We start from the raw sequence: 19,043 nt of genomic DNA, 5'->3' as shown, positions 1-19,043 counted from the left end.
TAAAATATAATTGTTTTTATAAGCAAACTTCATGATTAAGTTTCGATACTATTCTATTGAACTCGGGATTGACTATTCATCTTACTCTTAAAAAAGGCAAGATAATCATTGTATTCGTCCTATGATTGACTGTAAGTCGCTGTAGTATGAGAAGGAATCGGTGCAAATTAAGAAGAAAAACTATTGAAAATTTGTAAATCATATATGTCAGAATTCAATTAAAACAATTTTTCAATTAAAACAAACAAATTTTTTATAATTTCCAACTCGTCTGTAAAGTTAAAATGATCGAAAAGAGATAGCATATTTCAATTTTAAGCCTCGAAAATTAGCATATTTTACCCTTTTGCCGCGAATACCATCGAATTTCACGCCACATAATTCATATAATTTTTTTTATATATTAATATGCGTTTCATGATATTTTATTCATAAATATATAATACAATGCATAATGTAATTACTTGAGTACCCCTACAGATTAAAACAGTTTGTCTCATAGCTCTCATTTTTCTACTCATTTATTACATCGATTATAATAACGATATTCACAATATGGAGTAACACGTGCGTGAGCAGATAAAAAATGTGAAACTACACGCATGCAGTGATAGCGTTTAGCCACGAACTAATTGAAAAGTTAATGGACTGTTACCGGGGCGATTGCGTTGATGAATAGAAGCGTGCAAAAAGGCGCAAAATTGAGCGAGCATTATCGTTTCAATAAAAAATTATTAGCGCGATTTTCTTCGTTCTCCCAATTACGCTATAACGCGAGCGCGCGCGGACTAGGACGCGAATGAATGGCACGCGAATATTACCTAATGGCAGCATTGCGATAATATAATTCCATTGTTATTAAAGAAGTAATTACTATTTAGCAGAGAAAACTCCTTTTATCTGTCGATAATTATGTTATAAATCAACGTTCGTCGGTGCGAAGTACGATCGTGTGCTGCACTGCGCTTGAGCTCAGCCGCTGCAAATATTCAAGTAGGATTGCGATTCGATGCCGGATAATTGCACGCCGGCGCGAGTGTGCCGCAGACTCCCGATTATTAATTGCTGCCCATTCATACTTCCACTTCCACGTTTCGCCACGTCTCGAGAAACTAGCTGCACGTTACACGTATGTCCCCCCAACGCGCAATAGCACCGTCGTCGCGCACATTATTTGGAATTTATACTCAGTTCTTCATGGCTCTTCTATTATAAACGAGGCTATCGTGGTCGCACGAGCATTTCAGGTTCGCGAGCTCATTATACATGATATGAGCTATGCAAAATTTTCATCTCGAGCCGCACATGCAACTACTGCGCGAGCGCAGTGAGTAGTAACCTACATTCGCGACCGCCCGTGGTTCGAAATTTTCAGTTCCTGCTAGCGCGCGCAATACAATGCCGCACGAAGCTAAATCAATTCTCGCGCCTGCTCGCCAGAAGTGTCGGTTACATTACAGGCCCGCAACGCGAGGAGCTTAGTAATTGGGCTGATTATTCGAATCTAATGGCGACTGGCAATCGTTCGTCTTCGCTCCCGCGGCGCGGTGTGCAAGTGTTGCTCTCTGCTGCGCCGTTACGTTTCGGCTTAAGGTTGCTTCACCCCGATCGCTGTTCTCATATCCAGTGAGCGACTACAGTTCAGCGCAAACGAGCTACTATGCGGCGAAGCATACACAGTTCCGGCAGACGAGATCCATACCCCGCGCGAAAATATCTGGGGTACGGGCCGAATTCTCGAAAGACGGTTTTCGCGCGCAACTATGGAAGCACCTTAAATAATTCGACAACTGATTCCTCTACCGGGCTCGAGATGATTGATGAATATAAGCTCAACTAGCCGGCGTCTGCAGCGAGGCGCGAGCGTACGCGAAGATAGTACAGTGTCGGGCGCCCCGCTAAGTCTTTCGTCAGAGGTGTACGTGACTCTCCTGCGCTCATAACGTCTGTTAATGAGACTTTCGCACTGCGCACAATGAGCGCGAACCTCTAGTCTCGGGGATAAGCCCTGGCTCGCGGCGAAAGTCGAACATCAATAACGCCCCGCGCCGCGGCGTTGCGCAAGAGCTCGTCGCGAGCTTTTTTCCCGCAAGCGCTCGCCGCCGAATATGGAAGTATAGGGATTTTCCTCGTCGAAAAGCCGGGGAAATTATGAGAGCGTACACACGTCGTGGTTCGTGATCACACGGACGTGCTCAATTAGCGAAGGCTGGTGCAGCCGCGAGGCCCAATCGTCGCCTTCCAATGCTGCTTAATTGATTTACAAACGGAACCGCAAGCAGATCACTGCTCGGTGTTCGCGCGCACGCGACAGTAAACAACGGCGAGCCACTGCGATTGCTATCTCTTGCGACTGCGCTCTCCAGACTCAAAGGATCACGATCGCGCGCACGGAGTCTCTCTCCGCATCGAGCTCTTTGACAACAATTACGCATGTAAATACGGAGCTGCTGCTGCTGCCGAGAGGCGTGGGCGTTACGGAGCCTGGGAATAATCTCGATCGACTTTCACTCGTAAAGCCAACGCGTGTCCGATCGAATTGGAGAAAAAGTTTTCAGAATCGAACTTCGCCTTCCAAAGATTACGGCATTATGTAAAAGTACCCGCATATCGGCTTTATATCGGATCGCCGCAACGGCGTCTAGAGGATCACGAAGCCTGTACCGCTGCAGAGTCGCGCTAGGAATGCGCTGCACTTGTGTACGGCGGCGGGATATCATTTCACGGTCGGCGCGGCGCGAAGGTGGAGAGACGCTCGCCCGGCCGCTTATCTCGCGCTCAGATAAGTGAGAAATGCGTGTCTCGCGGGAAGAATGAGAGCAGACTTATAAGGGATACCAATCTGCCGACACAGGCAGGTTGATTCCTGGATTTCCCGACGTCTCGACCCGCGTATTATCAGTCGTGTAAACGGATGCGCGCACTTTTTGAATCCAAGGTGAATCGATTATCATCGTGAGTCATACAGTATTGTTTTTAAGTAAATTAACGACATGTTAATCGATCGGCAACACCTGCTCATTTGCCCATTAGACGAAATAACTGCGCGGCGCAGTTCTTGTTTCGCTTGTAATTTCGCATACCCCAGCCTTATGTTCCTCTGCTCTCCGTTATACTCTCTCATTGCCTATTGTTAACAATAGCAGCGCGGTACATACGGCAGCAACCTGTGCGCTGCGTGTAATATGCCGAAGCGCGCGCGCTTATGCACGTTTATTCGCGCGCATAAGCCCCGCGCGTAATTTATTCAATTATATGTATATATCGATCGCTGTGGCCGATAAGCGGCCAACTCGCTCTCTCTCAGGCATCAATTTGACACAATCTATTGAAACGGCGCGCGCGTGCGTGCCGATAGTCGATTATTCGCCGTTTGCGGGTATATGTATAAGACCCCCTTCTAAGTGCTTGTATTCGTAATTTGACACGTACCTCTGGCGTTCGCCAATAATAATCGCGAGAAAAAGAACGAGCGAGTGGGGGTGGCTGAGCCAAAGTGGGAAAAAATAAGTGACAACGAATTGTACTTAATACCTGTTCACGCGCGCACTCGCGCAGCCGCAGCCGTTTGCTTTATTCATTGTCTGCTTTTATGTATGGCCGCGTCCGCGTGCTTAGCCGGCGGAACGATTGTTTAACGTTTTTAAGCGATGTCGATTCCCATATCCGGCTCGCCGCGTGTAATATACTTCGCCTATGGCTTACTTTTCCACCGCCCCCCCCCCCCCTTGTATACTTCAACTTATTTTTTGACTTTTTTCTTCCTCGCCGCTGAAAAGTATACCTGCCGATTTCTCGTCCGAGATTAGTTTGAATTTCGCGTATCGAGTTTCAGTAGTCGGAAAACAATTTTAATGCAGCTTAGAGCCTCTAAAGCGGTGCCTGCTGACTATTAAGAGCATGGCGCATGTGTCGTAAGAAGCAGCAGCGGCAGCTACTCTCTCGCAGAAAAGAGAAAAGAGAAATGAGGAGCCGAAAGGTGGGGGCGGTGAATAACGGCTGAGCGTCGATGCGATATAAATTTAATTACCGAAGCATTCATGCACCATAAAGGATCTACGCTGCCGGTCCTCGCGAACAATCACTTTACGTGAAAGTTCGAAAACAATCCGCTGCACACACGTGCGCGGCGCTTTTTCGACTCGATCCGCGCGATCCTGCATCCTCTGATGCGCATCTGTATCGGGTCGGGTAGATTTTCGCTCTGTGTGCGGCAGCCGCCGTTGCGGTATGTCGTGCGCGCGCGAGCTGCGTTCGTGCGCCGGGAATTAGAAAACGTAATTATTCGCCATAACTACCGGCGAAATTTATACGGTCGCGAGCGTCGCTTCCCAGAGCGCGCGCGCACTTGGCGTAATTTATCTGCGCGCGAGCGCGAGGCCGATTTTTATTCCCGACTCCCGGCAGCTTCATATGTTATTATTTCACGTGAGACGTCGCCGTATAGAATTATTGGGCAACGCGAGGCCATTGCTCAACGCGCGTGTGCAGTGCTGCTGATATATACAATGCGCGGATGCATGTGGATAGACGGTGCTATTTTGGCGGGAAATTTTCTCATTGTTCGTCGTTGAAAGGGATGACATTTTCGCTTTTCAAACCTGAATTTCGCGCTTTGAGTCAGAGGACAAACTCAGCTCCGACTTCCGCAACAGCCAGCAGCCGCAGCAGGGGACGAGTGTATTGCACCCGCGCGTTATCTTATTGGTTAATTGCATCTGCTGGCCGCTGCGGAAGATTTACGACGCTGGACGAAGTGATAGATACCACTTAGCTTCTCCCGCTACGTATGCGCGCGAAACGATCGTAGATTACCAATTTTCCTGGCCGCGCGCGTATTAGAACAGTTAAAATTTCCAAGCCGTTGAATGCGCGCTCTATACGTCCCGCGCGCGACGATTTTTCCGCACTACGCGTCTTCGCATATTAATTTTCGTCGTCCCTTGCCACCGCGAGATATATAATGGCCCTTATGCACCGAGATATCGCTGTGTGAGCATGATTTTGATTTATCGAGTTTCTCGGGAAAGCCGCGAGTAGGAGAGTTACGACACCTCTTCGGATTAATTACAATTTCAAATTTAATCAGAAAACGCACTCGAAATTCTCGGAATCGCGAGAACCTGCCGAAATGCGCGAGAACAACAACGAGCCGTCGCGGGTTACTTCGTGAATTTTCCCACGTGATCCTGGGTCACAAACGTCGCTCGCGCATATGTATACGACGTGCATGTATGTGTATAGAGAAGTGCACTGCGCCGTGTGGCAAACTAGTTATACGCTCGATGCTCTGACGTACGGCCAGACCAGTTCGTGCGCTGCTCGCGGATCCATCCGAGCGGCGGATCGTCAAGTCTTACGCAACAGCCTATGGAGTTGTAATGCCTACACTACTCGAGCGGCTGTTGCATCTTCGCCGCGGGAGAGATATGAGAGAGTCAAAAGGCATAAATAGCGCTGCTGCACCGAGAGAGAGAGAGAGAGAGAGAGAGAGAGAGAGAGAGAGAGAGAGGGATTGCAGTGTACGAGCTAACGCTTCCGGAATTCCGGAGCAGGTTCCGCACGAAGATGGACTTTCGTTAATTTAACAATTTCGACCATCAACGAGTGCTCTCGGCAGTATATCGATAGCCGATAAAGTTCACGAGGAGGAAAAAGCCGGAGTTATACCGCGGCGTTGGCATAATAACAGCCCGATAATCTTAATAAGCAGGCGGCCGGCCGTCTTCGCACTCGTATAGCAGCCGTTTAACGAGGTGTTGTGCGAGTTCATTAGCGAGTCGCACGTACGCGCGCACAATGTGTCGCCAAGTCGGAAAAGCCGGCCCCCGAGACAAGTTAAGAGACGAAATTCAAGTATCCGCGGCGTATCTCGCGCCTGTGTGCTTATAAGGGAGCAATATATTACACGCCGCGGCAGACTTATAACCGCGCGAGCGTATAGAAAAATGTTCCTTGATTACGTTCGCTGAATATTGAATTAGTCGTTGTCGTCGTCGTCTGGCGACACAAGTGTACGGGCAATTTATATGGTTATTTTATGCCTTCTTATCGGCCACGTATAACGCTTCGACTTTTTCTCATTTTTCGTACTCCGCCTTTTATTTTCTCGACTCGCGTACTCGGCAAAAATTAGTATAGAGCGCATTTAAACATATCTATTCGCGCCGCGGACGCACGAAATCTCGAACGCGACGGGGAGAGAGGAGGGGGGGGGGGTCTCTCTTCTCCGCTGCGCAGCGATAATGCGTGCAGGGTGGCATGTGGGAGGGCTCGCGAGAAATTAATCTCCGCGAGGGCGATAGCGCGAGGCGCCTCGCGCGAATTCAATGCAAAGCAGCAGCCACAGAGTCCTGCGCTCGTGCGCGCACACACACGCATAAATACGGGCGCATGAGCGGGGGATAGCAGTCGTGATTTATGGAAATCGCCGGCAATTATACATTAGGCCAAGCGGTATCTCTCTCTCTCTCTCTCTCTCTCTCTTTACAGAGCTTATACGCGTCGGAGAAAAAAGCGCATAAAAGCGAATCGATCGAGTTCATTAATTTGAATGGGGCTATTAGCCGAGCACACGCGTGAGCCGAGGTATTTTTACTTTTTACGCGTGTTTAAATGTGCGTGTGCGCATGATAAGCGAGGTGGACTGGCGGATGGAGAGGATGTTTTCCAAGTGTTTGCACAAGTTAATTTGCGATTACACGCTAATTATCTGCAACGATTGAAAAAGTGTGATTCATATAGAAAACGGGAAGTCGAGTTCCACTGTGTAAAGTCAAAGTCATATCCACCCCGATTTGCGCATTCAGCGGCGAGTTACAGAAATGCCCGTCGACGCGTGAACGACACGAGGCTTCGAGCCCCTGACACTCATGTCTCCCTCTCGACAAGTCGATTCTCGCCTCTGTTCCCCTCGGCTGCGCGCGGAAAACAAGAGCAGCGGCGGCACAAGGCATTCCATAGCGGTCTACGCAGCGCCTCGCAATTTGCGGAATACCACGATTAGTCCGCGCGAGTGCGTGAGCTCGATGGCCCATAAATCTATTAATCTCGACTCGCGTGTGCGCGGACATGGACACTGTGCGCATATACTTATAAGCTCAGGAGAGGGACTCGTGAGCCGCGGATGCACTTACGTAACCCAGACGGTCTGTCTGTGCGCGGGACTTTGAGAGAAGGCGACAAACGTGCCGCCCCGAGATAAGACGATTATTAGAGCGGTAATTGCGCGCTTGCTTTTCAGACCTTTTTCCCGATACACACACACTGACATTCGTACGGAATTTCACGCTCGGCTTGTGTTATCGGTTTCGTTGCGCTGAAATCAAAATATTCCGCTAGGATTCGTGTACATAATGTCCGGAGCTATATTGCCTCTCGTATTTTTTTCCCCCAAGTGGTAAGAGTCTAATCTATTCAGGCCTGCGTTTCGTTCGCCGCGAGTTTCGACGCGCGGACTGCGATACGGTAGCTTTTTTTAGAGTTTCGCCAAACATCGACTTTTGCGGTAATTGTTCCGGGGAATATCCAAAGCAAAATACCGAACGCTATTCGCCTGACGTAACGCGCCGCCAATTATTCATTCCAGAATCGATCACGCTGGTGGGTGGTGTCGAGCACTAAACACACGTACGGACGCATTTAAATAGCAGAGACGACATCGCGGGGAGAGCCTGTATTACGTTTACTTACAATTCGCGCACAGAGGATGGCAATCGATTTCATTTAATTAGCATCTGAAATTGTGCGATCCATCTAAAAACCGCGCGCGACGGATCCCACATAATTTTTCGAGCGAACGTCGAGGCATTCCAGCGCAGATCGATCTCTCAGCTCGCGCGAATAGTTTTCGCGCGTCTGTTTTGCAACCTGTCGTGGCCTACTTTTTCTCGCGGACAGCAGCCGAACCCCTGCGCTCTCGAAAGTGTGTGCGGGCATGTCTCAACGCTTACGTACACACGAACACAGGGCGATCAGACAATCACTCGTCGTGCATCCTGTAAAACAATGTCAAAAGAGTTCAATGGCTTAATAGAATAGGACAATGATCGATTCTGTATCATTGGCAACCGGTCTCATATATTTTCAGGTGGCGGCCGCATTGCTGCCGGCGCGCGCTCTCGCGCGGGGAGTTTTATAAAAGATCGATTGCCGCCGCCGCAGCGCGACGTGTAAGTTAATCTGGAAAACCTGTTTTCGCTATGCGCGGTGATACTTTCCGCCTCCACAGGGAGCCTCTTTTTCTCTCCCTCTCTCTCTTCCTCTTGAGGCTGCCGGTACTGCTTATAGCTATCGCTCTAGCTTTGGCCGCGCTCTATTTCGCGTTCGGCTTTTGCCGATTCGCTTTGTAACATTGCGCATTAATTATTCTTCGATCGGTCGATGCGATTTCTGGGTGAATTCCTTTCGGTGACTCAAAACACGCATACACATAAGATATTCAAGCGTCGGAAGTTGCGCGCGCGAAAATATCCAACGTATGCTTGATTCGCGACCAATTTTTCCCTCATTATTCCCGCGATCTTTCCAGTGTTCGAGCCCACGTTTCAACCTATACGCGCATAAACGCTCTGGGCCCGCATGCTCGCAGCGCGCGAGAGCGATTCGATAAAAGGCAATTCCGATCTAGATTAAGCGCGTACATAGTGGCGGACACAATGGGAACCTCCGGGCATCTTGCGCGAGCTCCTGCCGCTTTTCAGGCAAACTGCTCCGCAGCGTGGCTCCCTTTTTCATAAATATACGCTGCATTACCTTGCAGCCGGCTGCTCTCGTTACGTTACAACGGTTGCTCAACGTACACCGCTCTATATCCGTGTGTGATTTGAGTCGATTGGCTGAAAACGAGTCAAAATTCGGAGAAGAATATACACCGGGGCGTTATTTTATAATTGTTCGTTGTAACGCGCAACGCGCGGAACAAGTTGATTTAGTCGTCGCAGCGAATAATCTTGTAAAGCGAATGAATTTGTACGTACGCGATAAAGTGGTTTATTTAATTCAAATAGCTCTCGGCCGGCCGCTGCACTTTTACACGATTTAAGACGGATCTTTCTGCGTCGCCGCGGTCCGGCCGTTGTAGTTTATATAAATCTAGCCGGCTTTATCGCTGCACGATCGCTTTGACTTTGCGTGTCTTTTGTCTCCTCGAGTCTAAAGCGTCTGGTTGTCGCCTGTGTGTCCTGCTTTGCATTCGCTGCAAAGAGTGCTCTTATTGCTTCGCTGCGACGGCCGCACTCGCTCGCGAGTGTATAAGAGAGAGATTTCCGCTATCCTTGCAGTCCGCAACGGGCAAGTTAATCTTCTCTCCCGAGTGTACATATACCGCACGTATATGCACATACTGCGCACGAGTTCCGCATTTCCACTCTGGGATGTATATAAACGTCGACAGAGACTTTCTGAGCTGCGCTACGTGAAGCGAATTTTGTCGCGACGCGCGAGGCTCTCTCTCTCTCTCTCTCTCTCTCTCTCTCTCTCTCTCGCTCGTATAACAGATAGAGGGAGATTGTGCGGCACAGTACAACGGGAGAACACGTGTTCGAATTAGAATATGGAGTAGGAAGGATTCGTGTATGTATTGATTTAATGAGGACGATGAGAACAACTGCTTTTTTTGCTGGATGTTTGCGGTTAAATTGGATTTATATGACCAAGAAAGATTTTTATTGCGGACTATACAAGGCAGACCGCAATTATCGCCTTTTCAACACGCAAGACTTGTCAAGTGTCTGCAGTTTAAAATTGAATAACAACATTTCCAGGAGGTAAACGATAAATTGCAAGCGCGCAACGCCCTCCTCCAGAGACCGTAGATCTTCTCGATCTTCTGCAGAAGTACGTCCGGCGACTTAAGCAGCAGTAGAAAACCTTTAGAGAGACGTAAAAGCCAATTGAGTCATAAAAACGCTCGAAATCACAGGTCGGTTGCTGCTCCTGCTGCTGCCTTGAAAATTAATACTAGCCGCTAAAATAGCGTGCAATTCCACGAGTGGCCTGTTAAAGACGAGCATTTTGACGCCTCCGATGATAGTTCGCCTTAGGCGAGCTTCCGTCGCCTATAAGGTTTCGTCTGGCCCTTATTGCGAGCAATAAAAAGTTAAACGATGCCTCTAAATGCGGATAAGTGTGGTCGTTATCACAAAAAATAGTATATTGTAGATTCGAGAGAACGTACTTCATTATTAGATATATTATAATGTCATAGACGATATCCTATTGTTTTAGCTGTTCTATTATGGCCATTATAGACCACTTTTTCCACATGGTCAATTGTATCTTGTTCTGTTTACATATTACATGATTAGTAAGGTGTTCGTTGAAAATGATACAGTGGATTAGGACAATTTACAAAATATCGTTTGCAAAGAAGTATTTGAACAAATATTGTGATTATACCTTGTGATTTCGATGCGAAAATGGTTTGATATTTGATTGTAGTAATTTAAAATATCATTGAATCCATGATATTTTTTGAAGCATGAAAAAACCTGCAGTTAGTAGTAGTAATAGTATTTAGAAAAAAGAACGTTTTCCAAGAAACATACGTGAAAGATAATGGCATCTATCGCAATTGGTCGTAAGAATGGACGTAAACTTTAAGGTTCTTCTGCGATCCACAATCGAAAATACAAACATGAGTTTCTTTGCTACCTAGCAATTGTCCGAATGCGAGCTCATAATCACACATGCTAGTACAAAACAAAGATAACACCTATACTCTAACAACAATACTAACGTCAAATAGCCTTGACATTGTATCTTAATCCTCTCTAAAAGCACAATCTGATAAAGAAGTTACTCTTGGTATTGTTGTTGAAGTTCTAAAGGCTTCATTGTACGTTGCTTCTTTTGCTGACCTCGATCCGATGCAGAAGTCCCTAAACTACAGCCAGAACAATTAGACATTTTAAGAAAGAAGTTATCAAATTTACGGAAAAAATATTGAAAGGTGGGCTTACCAACGTCTTGTAGTGCCGCACTCTCAAGCACCGTTAAACTCTTATAATACGAAAAATAAAATGCTGGAGCACAACAATTTGACTGCGAGACTTCAATGATTGTTTTAAGTGCGATATGTCTAATTTAGTATCGCTAAAGACATAATTTCGTATTGTGAGAGTTCAAAGATTTGTTGAGCACGTAGCGTTCCAACGATGGCAGCGTCAGGCTCCTATCCTTCGAGCCGCGATAGTTCCAAACGTGCTGGTGGCGCCACAGTTCCACATCTGGTATCGATCCCATGCTAGAATTAAAAAGTAAAAATAAATGATCCGATTCAAAATAATAAGCCAATTCGTTGATATCGTTGAATTCTGTCTCAAATAAAGAAATCACCAGCATCTATTTATAAAAATACCATATCAAGTGCAGTAACCAAAAATACTGCTGCTTAATTAGAATGCTTTTCAGCGACAGCCAGTTATCCTATTGGTTTTATTCAAATGACTGACCCTTCGACGAACAAACGAACGATGCTATCAATGCGAATGTTAGCATTCGCTAATTACGACGTTTACAAGTTATCATCGGTTAAATACTCGTATGCGGACGCAGACAGGAGTTTATGCTCGCGCGTGGCAGATACGGCGCGCATTACTTCCTATGGTACAAATCCTCGCTCGCGCGCGCGCGTGCGTATCTCATTGAAAAGCACTGGTGTTTACAAGATTTATTTTGACAGCTCGCGCGCAGAGCCATAAGTTTCATCCCTTATCGCTTACGAAACGCCAGGCGCGCATTACAACCGGAGACTTTGCGACTATTATTACTATTTGCGCGCTCGAGTGATTTAAACGCTCGCTCGCGGAGATCGCGATTTTTCCAGGCGGAAAAACTGCTGTAATCTCTTAATAAGTAAATCGTAAATAAATAACTTGGGGCGGCAGATCTCCGCATAATCTCGCCTCGAGTCGCCATCCCCGCGGACCTGCTTTTTACTCTGCAATCTATTTTAATACAAAGGTAGTTTATTAATTAGCATACAAGTGCACATTTACCGGGGTAAAAAGGTCGGAATCGTCGCGCGCGAGTGCAGAGAACAACAGCGCAAAATCCATTAAATGTTTGCATATTCAAAGCAGCTTTATAGCCCAATTATAAAACACCTTAACTGCAGCCCCGTGATTCACGGCCTTATAATAACGTTAAATAAAGGCAGGCAGGTAGGCAGGTACGGTCCATTCAAAAGCAATCTTCATTGTCATAATCGCGCACGCGCTCTCCGCCGAGCCGTACAGTATCATTATAAACACACACATACACACGTCCCGCGCCCAGATTATAAAACGCCCTCGCGGCGAAATCGGTAATTTCCGCTGGTGCGAGAAAAAGTACCAATACATACACCGACGGTACATCTCTCTTTTCCTATGTGTACACGTATGTGTATGTACGCGCGTATATATTAAAGTACAGCGCAAATGAAGCGATGCTATCGGCAAACGGCTGGGCAGACTCAGGCTGCCCACACACTCGAGAGCATTGTCTCGAAACGCAAACGTGCTCTAAGCGCTTGCGGGCAATATATCAAGCGCCGTGTTCCCTCATACGCGACTCTGACACTTCAGCGGCGCGGCGTTAATATATTCGATGCACCGCGCTCTGTATTTATACTTGTTCTCCGGGCTTCTCGACTTGGCTGGGCTGCTGCGCGACGTTATTTCTTCTGTCCCCTTGTCAGACGCCTCTGATTTCGAATTTACGCGCGTCGCGAACTGTCCAATGGAACCGTATAATTTCCGCGAGGAGTTGAAAAGATTCGTTGTTGGAACGAGGATTTAGAATTTACTTTATGTTTCGAATAAAAGGAGACGAGCCTGGATTTTCAATTCAATTATTATAACAAGTATTTCGATTGGATAAAACAAAGTTCTTCAGATAGTTTTATTTAAAACTGCGTATGTATTTATAAAATACATCAAATTTGCGTGAGTTTAAAAATAGATACAGGTAAAAATGGAGCTCAACTATCTGCGTTCTATAAAAAGGCAATAAGATTTGATCGTATTCGTTTGATAAGAACTACCTGGTCAGGAGAACAAAGCGCCTGCGCTGTAATCGTCTATGAAGCTTTTTTATCTCACGCAATTGCGCTTTCAGCTTTCGAGTGGTGACATTTGGACTCCCGCGCGCTTTCATACAACATCACGAGATGGTCAAGTTGCGCGCAAGGAGATATTTTTTTAAGTATTTGCAGTGATACAAGTTTTTTTTAGTTTCTTAGTAAACACTATCGTTTATTAATGTATCAGGTATACTGTTATGCCGAGATGAATAATTTTAATAAGCAAGTCAACAGAGAAGAAGCCAGGTGTAATAAACTGCTGCAATATTGTAAGTATTGTACATTGTTTTTTTTTTTTAATTTAAACCCCGCAAGTTTTGACAATAAGCATGTTAAGCACTTGAATATTGAATTAAAATTTTTATTTTCTTATTAATAGGGAACATACATGGTTCTGCTATATACATATAAATAATTATATACAGTAGAAAATAGCATAAGAATACGTTATGCGTCAATTTTTTGCTGATTTAATACCTCTAGGCCCTAATATGATTAATTAAAAATTCTTATGTTTGAGTAGTTAATTTCAAACGGCAGCTCTCCAATATGGCGGCTCAAAGGATAAAGACCTAACCTAACGTACGGGCATTTGAGTACATAAATTCAGTGATCATGAATCTATTTTGATTTTGAAGCATTATCTCTCATTTATATTATGATTTTGGAGAAAACAATAAGGTTATTTTATGTATTAAAATTTACATGCGTTTATACATCCATATGTATTTTCATCCTTCGCGCTGCCATATTGATCACATGAGCTCTTAATTGTTTAAACGTATCATTAGGAAACCGAATTTTCAAAACAATATTACTTAACAAATATTGCAGTAAAAATCGTGACTCTTGTACCTTTGTGTAAGATTTATCCTTAACTTTATTTTAAAAAAGGTTTTAAAAATCATATCTGTTCCCTATTATTGCATAAGCTAGACTGTTCATTAAATCAGTGACGAATTTTCGTTGCTTGATTTTCATCACTAACAAAGCTCAATTCATAAAATTTGCAATACAGATCTTGCAAGCAACATGACAGGACTAGCATGTCCCCCCGAATTCGACGGCAGTTATTGCTGGCCATCGACGCCTAGCTCAACTCTAGCCCATATCCCATGTCCTCTACCGGAACGACAAAATGAAACAATGACCAGATGGTGCTCGGCAAATATTACAGAGATAAGCGATTCCAATATCACAGTGGGCATGTGGAGTCCCGCGCAACACGGAGAGTGTTCACTTATGCGTGGCAGAGCTGGAGATATCGTCTATCTCTTCACTCTGGCTCTTCAAGATGATGTCGACGATGTTGACTTGAGTGTAAGATTTGCATAACCATAAGCACTGGAATAAAAAATGACCAATATGACATTTAATTTTGCATTTCAATATTAAATTAGTGGTGGCATGAAAAATTCTCTATTTTGGATCAAATTGGATATGGAATATCGATCCTGAGTCTAGTAATCGCACTGTCTATTTTCGCAATATTCTCGTAAATATTTTATTTCTGGCTTAAATTTTAGCTTCTTATGACCGACTAATGATTCTCCTATATTTTGCTGCAGGCAGTTGCAGGATACGCGAGTGAAGGTTCACATAAATTTATTTACAGCCATGTTGCTACAGTCTTTAATGTCCCTCACTCAAAATTTCTTTTATGGCTGCAAAATATACTTTACTATTCTAATGAGCTCACACGGTTATGATGCGTCATGCGTAAGTACTTTGAAGTTTCTTTTTATAAATATAATGGTTTACACGAAAAAAAATACAAAGAGATATTTTTTTTTATGATAGTCTCACATCTGCAGGACGCTCATGACTTTGAGCCATTACTTTGAGCTCACTATTTTTACTTGGTTGTTAATTGAAGGCTGGTATTTCTACAGTTACATATCTCGAGCGCCTTACAAAGAATATATTACCATAATACCGCACATTTTGGCTGGCTGGGGTAAGACCGTACATTCATCATGTATTAAAAATAGGCGTTTATCAAATAAATTGTTCGCAGGGATGCCATTAACAGTGATGATACCATGGGTTCTTGTTCACATATATTCCACTCAAACGAATTTTTGCTGGGTCGACGTTGACATAAAGATTAACATTGTGGCTATTCCAATACTCCTTATAGTTTTGGTACATCATATTATTCCTTTTTGATAATGTTATGTTAGCAAAAGTCAAGCGATTACACGATTGTGAATTTCCAGGTGAATCTATGCTTTTTTATACTGAACGTGAGAATCATTTTCATCAAAATGAAGAGCACACACATGTCGCATAGAAGAATGGACTACTGGCGATGGATCAAATCTTCTCTAATGCTTGTACCACTTTTTGGTACCTATGACATTCTTTATGGCATTTGGCCGTGGATCGACGATCAACAAACGAAAATCGCTTTCTTGCTAATTGTGCGATTGATATGCTCATTTCAGGTAAGAATACGTACTTATTTGCTTTTCATATGAAAAATGCAGTCGATATGAACTCTAATGTTTTTAGGGATGCATAGTCGCGGCTCTATACTGTTTCTCAAACGGCGAAGTCAAACGAGAGATCAGAAGGGCTTGGAATACGTGGAAAGTGAAAAGAGAGATTCAGACAGAAATTTCAAGACACCACAGCACCGAAACCTTGAATAAAATTCGATTCAATACGCTCAATAAGACAAATAGCAGGGACGAATTTAAAAATATGGATTTCAATACCTACTTTTGATCTTACTGCTTATAACACTGTTTATCTAGTAAATTGCGGCATCGTTTGCGATAGTAATCTAAGCCTTATTTATAATTAGAGCATGTAACATTTCTGTTAGTTATGCTGTCTGGAATTTATGTGTCTAAAGAATAGTGTATTGCACAACAATCAAACGTATGCTCCGAACGTCTAATTATCTCGTGAAATACACAAGAAAAGGCCAAATGAATTATGCTGCAGCTCCGAAAAGCGCAATATCCCTACGCTATCCTTATTAATTTTGCTAATTTAATAAACGAGCGAGTAAAGAGAGCAACGAAGCAGATTATTGTAGAGTCGACGACTCTGAGAAAAAAACGATACACCGGGAAGGCGGTACACGTTCGGCCGTAATCTGCGGTAGCACAACTTACGCCAAGATCGAGAAGTAATTGCGTGTTTGCCAAGAGTTGCCGTGGCGCGCGCGCGCGAGAGAGCACAGTGTTATTAGTTTCGCCGTCTGCTCATGCACGCAAACCCCAAATGGCCGAGCGGCCTCCCGAGTGGTGTAACTCACTTTGCCGAGCTATTCGATCGGTTATACGATAATGAAGCGGTACCATTTATTACGCGGTGTATTAAGATCCAAAATATTGCAAATTTGCAACTTCTATACTTATAGCGCCCGATTATAATCGACTTTTTCGACCTATTACTCGACTTATCTCTACGTCGTTCTATTAAGATAGCAGCGAGAATGCAGATCGATGCTTGTATCTATCTCGACAAGCCTGATATGTTTAGACACTGCGTCGATTGTAAAATTGCTATCAACTTACTCAATAAAATCCTGACAGTGATAATTAACAATTTCTGCAGCCTCCGTTCGGTATACATTCGCTCTTGTCAATGTTTCCTGCTCGATCACAACCATCGGCTTTTGTTTATCAAATTTCGTCGACATTTGGACCTTTCACCGTGCATACCACGCGTCACCAGACGAAACGATTAATAAAAAATATTTTTATAATGAACAAGTCCCGCGCTTGGAGGTCAATCAACGCGTTGTCATTAATTTTCAGCGACGTGGCCCATGACAAATGACACTTATAAATTACGTATTTGAATACGTTAGTTCCACGCCACGGGGGCCATACAAGTGCAGCAGACACCCGCGCCGCGTCGGCTCCTTTTTTTCTGTTTTCTCCCCCGGCTCTTTCTCTCGTAATCAAAGCTTATCCGGCTGTGCGCGGTGCAAACAAAAGAGAAGCGGAAAAAACTTAGTCACTCCGACGAGCATAGTGCGTTTTACAGCTTTCTAATAAACACCGGCGCGATAAAAAGAGTCGGACACATTTCGAGGGTGCAGTTTAACTGAGTCGTTTTCGTTTCCTCAAAAAGAACGCCGCGCGGCTCTAGCCCAATATTTCTAACGGACACCTCGAAGAACCGGGAGGTTATAATAATCGGTTTTCGGCAGGCTGCTGCCTCCGAGCTGCGTGTGTAGAGCCGATGAAAGGGGTTGCGTCTTTTGGTTATCGACACATCTGTCCCGTAATAGGTCGAGAATTTATGGGGCGCTCGTCCGCGAACACGCGCCGCCTCGAAATCATTACTACCTTCCAAACGAAGACTGCGCGTACGCTTGGACGACCTTCGCACACGCGTCTACCCTGTCATTACCGAATGTCCGGACCGCTTCTCGTTAAGACTGCGCCCGCGTGTGGCCCCTGAATCTTTCCGCAGCAGCAGTCGATGTCTGTAATTTTGTTTTTTCTCTCTGCTCGGTGGAAGGCGCGGGGAAATTTCACGCCGGCGTGCGCATGAATTTTCCGAGATTCTATGTTATTACCACGGTTTAATTCCTCGTCAGCGGTTCATTGAACTCCGACGCGATGGAATCGTGTCGTTGAATGAATTGAAACAGTTATTATCAGCTATATACGAAACTAATCGCTGGTTTTCTCGTTTACAATTGCAAAACTCGCTCGCTACAATGAACACTGGACTGTTTGACCATGACGTTCTTTACCAACGCGTGTAACATGCAATCTGCTGTAGAATTCGCGTTGCTTATAGAGTGTCGCAGGGCGCCACCAGACCGCTTCGGAATTGATTGATCAATCTCTCTCTCTCTCTCTCTCTCTCTCTCTCTCTCTCTCTCTCTCTCTCTCTCTCTCTCTCTCTCTCTCTCTCTCTCTCTCTCTCTCTCTCTCTCTCTCTCGGTCTCCGCGCCAAAGTCTCCTGCGCTGCAGGCTGTATCTCGAATCTGCGCCGAGCTGTATGGTATACAATGCGACTGCATCTGTGCAGCACTTTGTAATACAAGCTATATTTAAGATAATGCGAGCATCGAGAGAGAAGACGTTTTTTTCAGCGCGGGAGCTGGGACTTTAATAAATGTATGCCCTGTATCGCGCATAGCCGCTCGAATTATTTCGCGATCTGTCAGTCCATTAATTCAGCCGGCGGCGTATCATTGTTTGCGCTTATTGAGATATTTGCCGTGACAAATAGTCCGCCGCGTGAGAGTCGTTTTGTTATATCGTTGCATCCATTATTATTGAGCTCGGCTGTTTCGAATTTCGTAAGGGGGTGTCTACGCGCATACAAGCCAGCTGATTATTATTGATTGAATATTATGCGAAGATCTATTTTTTAGCCCTGAACACAGTGATTTGAGCTAGTTATTTGTTTTAAATATTCAGCGATCCCGGGAACGCCGGAAATTACTAATTAGAAGCGCGCGTGGTCGAGGTGCAAAGTATCGACCGCGCGAAATCGAGGGAACCCCATAATTGATTGAAATCAATAGCTTCTGCTGCCGGTCGATCGATCGAGCGCCCACCGCGGATTAAGAGGGAGCCGACGAGAGCCGCAGCGGCGGCTTCTTGCGCAAATCGAATTACACAATATCAAGCAACGGGTTTTCGGGCGCATCTGCCACCACCAGCACCACCCACGTGCCTTTACGCGCTAGTCTATAATAAGGGTTCGCCAACTGTTTGTAAACGCCAGAAAATTGATTTCGCCCGCTCTATAACTGCGGTCGCGCTTCGGCGGCACGCTGCATAGCATCAGCAAAAACATCAGGCGGTTGGCAGGAGTTATGGCTTGCTCGTCAAGTGTTCGCCGTGAAATTTCGCGTTTTTCAAATTACGCACAGACGAGACAGAGACCATCGAGAAAAATTACGGTTCATTATACAGCCCGCTATGTCTACTTACGGTTATACGCGTGTATTACTGTGATGTTTTCTTTTGAAACCGCGCGATTGTGTTTCACG

The 19,043-nt window shown here is 45.1% G+C and overlaps 1 protein-coding gene across 2 annotated transcripts; it reads left to right on the top strand.

The window, feature by feature from the left end:
* Positions 1-12,881: 12,881 nt before the first annotated feature.
* On the top strand, positions 12,882-16,090 carry NV_30081 (orphan G-protein coupled receptor). Of its 2 annotated transcripts, XM_008206971.3 has the most exons (8): positions 12,882-13,335; positions 14,085-14,386; positions 14,467-14,561; positions 14,635-14,785; positions 14,867-15,023; positions 15,084-15,211; positions 15,286-15,513; positions 15,581-16,090. In XM_008206971.3, exons 1-8 carry the CDS (start codon positions 13,245-13,247, stop codon positions 15,794-15,796), a joined length of 1,368 nt encoding a protein of 455 aa, XP_008205193.2. In that variant the 5' UTR covers positions 12,882-13,244; the 3' UTR covers positions 15,797-16,090. The 2 variants fall into 2 exon arrangements, with proteins under 2 accessions (XP_008205193.2, NP_001161194.1); NM_001167722.1 differs by lacking the exon at positions 12,882-13,335 and having other exon boundaries at positions 15,581-15,796.
* The last annotated feature ends 2,953 nt before the right edge of the window (positions 16,091-19,043 follow it).

The sequence above is a fragment of the Nasonia vitripennis genome, chromosome 5 (assembly GCF_009193385.2).
Source record: "Nasonia vitripennis strain AsymCx chromosome 5, Nvit_psr_1.1, whole genome shotgun sequence".
In the NCBI taxonomy this organism is placed as follows: Eukaryota; Metazoa; Arthropoda; class Insecta; order Hymenoptera; family Pteromalidae; genus Nasonia; species Nasonia vitripennis.
The sequence above is the reverse complement of the archived record's forward strand: the minus strand, read 5'-3'. Positions and strand labels throughout refer to the sequence as shown.

Bases quoted from the DNA above. Each gene is read 5' to 3' on its own strand.
- NV_30081 (XM_008206971.3), top strand. From the start codon at position 13,245: ATGTATCAGGTATACTGTTATGCCGAGATGAATAATTTTAATAAGCAA. The intron at 13,336-14,084 runs GTAAGTATTGTA...TTTGCAATACAG, and splicing joins TAATAAACTGCTGCAATATT to ATCTTGCAAGCAACATGACA. The intron at 14,562-14,634 runs GTAAATATTTTA...ATTTTGCTGCAG, and splicing joins TCTATTTTCGCAATATTCTC to GCAGTTGCAGGATACGCGAG.